The sequence below is a fragment of the Charadrius vociferus genome, unplaced genomic scaffold (genome assembly GCF_000708025.1).
Source record: "Charadrius vociferus isolate BGI_N301 unplaced genomic scaffold, ASM70802v2 scaffold661, whole genome shotgun sequence".
Classification (NCBI taxonomy): Eukaryota; Metazoa; Chordata; class Aves; order Charadriiformes; family Charadriidae; genus Charadrius; species Charadrius vociferus.
Window position 1 is genome coordinate 420409 of NW_009647002.1, and position 2785 is coordinate 423193.

Sequence of the window (2785 nt, forward strand, 5' to 3'; positions counted from 1 at the left end):
CATTCCTGCAAACTTGCGCCGCCGCCTGTTCCTCCTTTTATCATCCCAGCCGAAGCGACAGCCCCGAGCAGCCATCTCCTTGGGAACCGGCTGCCAGGCCATAAATAGAGAAGTGCTTCGGAGGAGGCCGCCCGCTTTTGCTGTGTTTTGGAAACCAGAGCACTAAAGCACTTCTCTCCCCCTCCTCCTCCTCCCCTGCACTTTGACTGCTGCCCAGGTTCAAGCACAACCGAGCCCTGCATGGGCTCTCACAGCTCTGCTGCCCGTAGCCACGGGCAAGCGGTGGCCCGTGCAGGAGCCACCCCCGGGTGCAGGTTTGGGTCCGGGCAGCCTAACACTGGGGGGGGTCGGCCCTGTGGTTTTGGCAGCAGCGCCCCACAGCATCTCCCCAAAGCAGACATGTGCCTGATCACCTGCAAGTACCTCTGCCCACTGCCTGCCCCACGGCAAACCCCCCACGCTGCGGTTTGGGGATGACCCCGGCTCGTCCGCAGGCGCAGGGTCTGCCCACGCTCGCCCCAGCACCAAACAAAAGGTTCACTTTGCCTAATGTCCTTGTGGGGCTTAGCACAGTTAAATCTGTCTCCGAGAAGCTAATTTTGCTGATGTTGCTAATCTCATTGTCATCTGCTTGCCACCTCGAGCAGCTTTGGTCAGGGGCGGCTAAGCTGGCACGGGGTCCCCCCTGCAGCGGAGGGGTCTCGGGGCCGCTCCGATGGCTCCTCGGGGCACACCGGGGGTGTCCCCATCCAAGTGTGCCACTGCGGGGGTGCCAGGGACACTGGTGGCTGCAGAGCTGTTTTCATCAATCCCCCGTCCCTGCTGTCAGCCGCCCTCCTGGAGGAGGGTTTGAGCATCCCTCGCAGAAGGCACAGGCACCAACCGGCGGTCAGAGCCAGCCCTGGACTCCTCCACGTGAGACACAGCCCCCGTCCTGCGGCTCGGCCCTTCCCCGGGAGCTCCTCTGCCCTTTCACTGTCATTCAGCCACTTCCAAACACAGCGTTTGCCCCCGTTGCCCTCCCACGGCCGCAGCTCGGGCTCCTCACCGGCCCTGCTCCATCCCCAGCACCTCTCCCTCCCACCCGCGAGCGGCAGTGCCCACCCGGGGAGAGTCATTCCTCTGCTGGGAAATCGCTGCAATTTTTATCAAGTCCCTGCGTGGGCTTTTCAAGAACTTTACCTCCCAAGGAAACCCGTTTCAGAGAGGTTTTGGCAGCACTTCTGGGATTAGCAGCAAGGATGGCTGCAGCGTCCCCCCAGCCCTCTGCACGGCGCGGTGGGAGGATCAGCCTCCCACAGCCCCACGCCGCGCCGGCACCACCGCTCGGCACCGCACCGCCTCTCAGCACCGCACCGCACCGCCGCCCTGAGCATCCCGGCGGGCGAGGGAGGAGGAAGCAAGAGGCACTCACAGGGAAGATGCCCGGCCCATCCTTTTCCATCTGCTTGGACATCTCCTTTTCAAAGCCTAAAGAGAAGGAAATACAACCTCTTACCTATGGGAAACAAGACCCTGGAGGCACATGCAGATTTGCTGGGATGCAGAGGGGTACCCCTGAGTCTCTGCATCCCTCCTGAAATGCCTCTTTGCCCCCAGCTCCTGCCCTTGTGGGGAGGATGCATCCCGCATCCCTGTCCCCTGGCTTCCGCCCTTACGGGGAGGACGCATCCTGCATCCCTGCCAGCCGCCCCTCCCGCACTCCCTGAGTGGAAACCAACACTCCCCTCTGGTGGCAGTTCGGCCCCGTGCCCGTGTCCCCACAGCTGCTGCCCCCACCAACCGCTGCCGGGGACCGCGGGGGGCCGAGGAGGAGGAAGGACGATGCGCGGGACATTTTGCTCTTTGCTGGCGCCGGGGGGAAGCCCGGCTGCTCGGGCCCCTCGCAATAGCGGGAGCCTCAGCCCACGCCAGTGCCCTCCACAGGAGCCGCCACACGGCCACTGCTATTCTTAATGGCAGCGGAGAGAAGAGAAAAGCCGTCTGCTCCCGCCTGCAGCGCACGGGACACCCCGCCACCTCCCATCGCCGGGGCGGTAATTGATGAACCTCCCTCAAACCGCGGACAGGACTGCAACGTTCGTGTGTTTACTGGGCAAAGAGAAAAAGTACTGCTAGAGCCCAGCTAGGAAAGGAAGGCGGCAACGTAATGCTTCTGAGTGCAGATTTCCTCCTGTTTCCCCCATTTACCCCCGTGCCCTGGTCAGTGGCTGCTTGCCACAGCCCCCAGCCCCGTCCCCGCAGCCGGCACCGAGCCGCGCGCCCTGCCTGGCCCTCCGATAAATAAAACCTCCCAGCCTCTCCGCCGACTATCAGATTTTTCCTCCCTCGAGAGACAAAGGACTGTTTTCCTCTCCCCAGAGCCTGCGGCTCTGCACGGCTTTCAGGAGAAATGATTAATGGGCACCCACACGGGGGAGAGCTGCGAACCTCCCGTGCGGTACTCTCTCCTGCTTGCACCTATAACTTTCCTATTGATTAAATGTCACGTTGCCTGGCTTTTAATTATTCTTTAATGGATTGGTCAGAGAGGCTAATTACATAGGAGACTGACAGCAGAATGCCACCAGGAGGTCTTCTGTAGCGACATGGACATCTCCATCCACCACAGCCCTTGTGCGGGGACACGGCGCCCCGGCAGCTCTGCGGCACAGGCTTTGTGCCGGGCTCCCTGCGGCCCGGCAGGCAGGGCATGCACCGGCACCGTCCCGGCTGCAGGGAGGGCGACCGCTCGGCTCAGCCCTCGGCTCCGCTGCCCTGGGGCCACCGGTGTTCGGGGGGCGAC

General features: G+C 62.8%; 1 protein-coding gene across 1 annotated transcript in view; it reads right to left on the bottom strand.

Annotated features, from left to right (window-relative positions):
* Positions 1 to 2785, bottom strand: part of TACC1 (transforming, acidic coiled-coil containing protein 1) — a gene marked incomplete at its 5' end in the record, with an annotated part of 22176 nt that overhangs the window by 3646 nt on the left and 15745 nt on the right. Inside the window, one exon of the mRNA XM_009895418.1 lies at positions 1415 to 1470. Coding sequence (XP_009893720.1) covers positions 1415 to 1470 — 56 coding nt within the window. The remainder of the gene's footprint in view (positions 1 to 1414; positions 1471 to 2785) is intronic.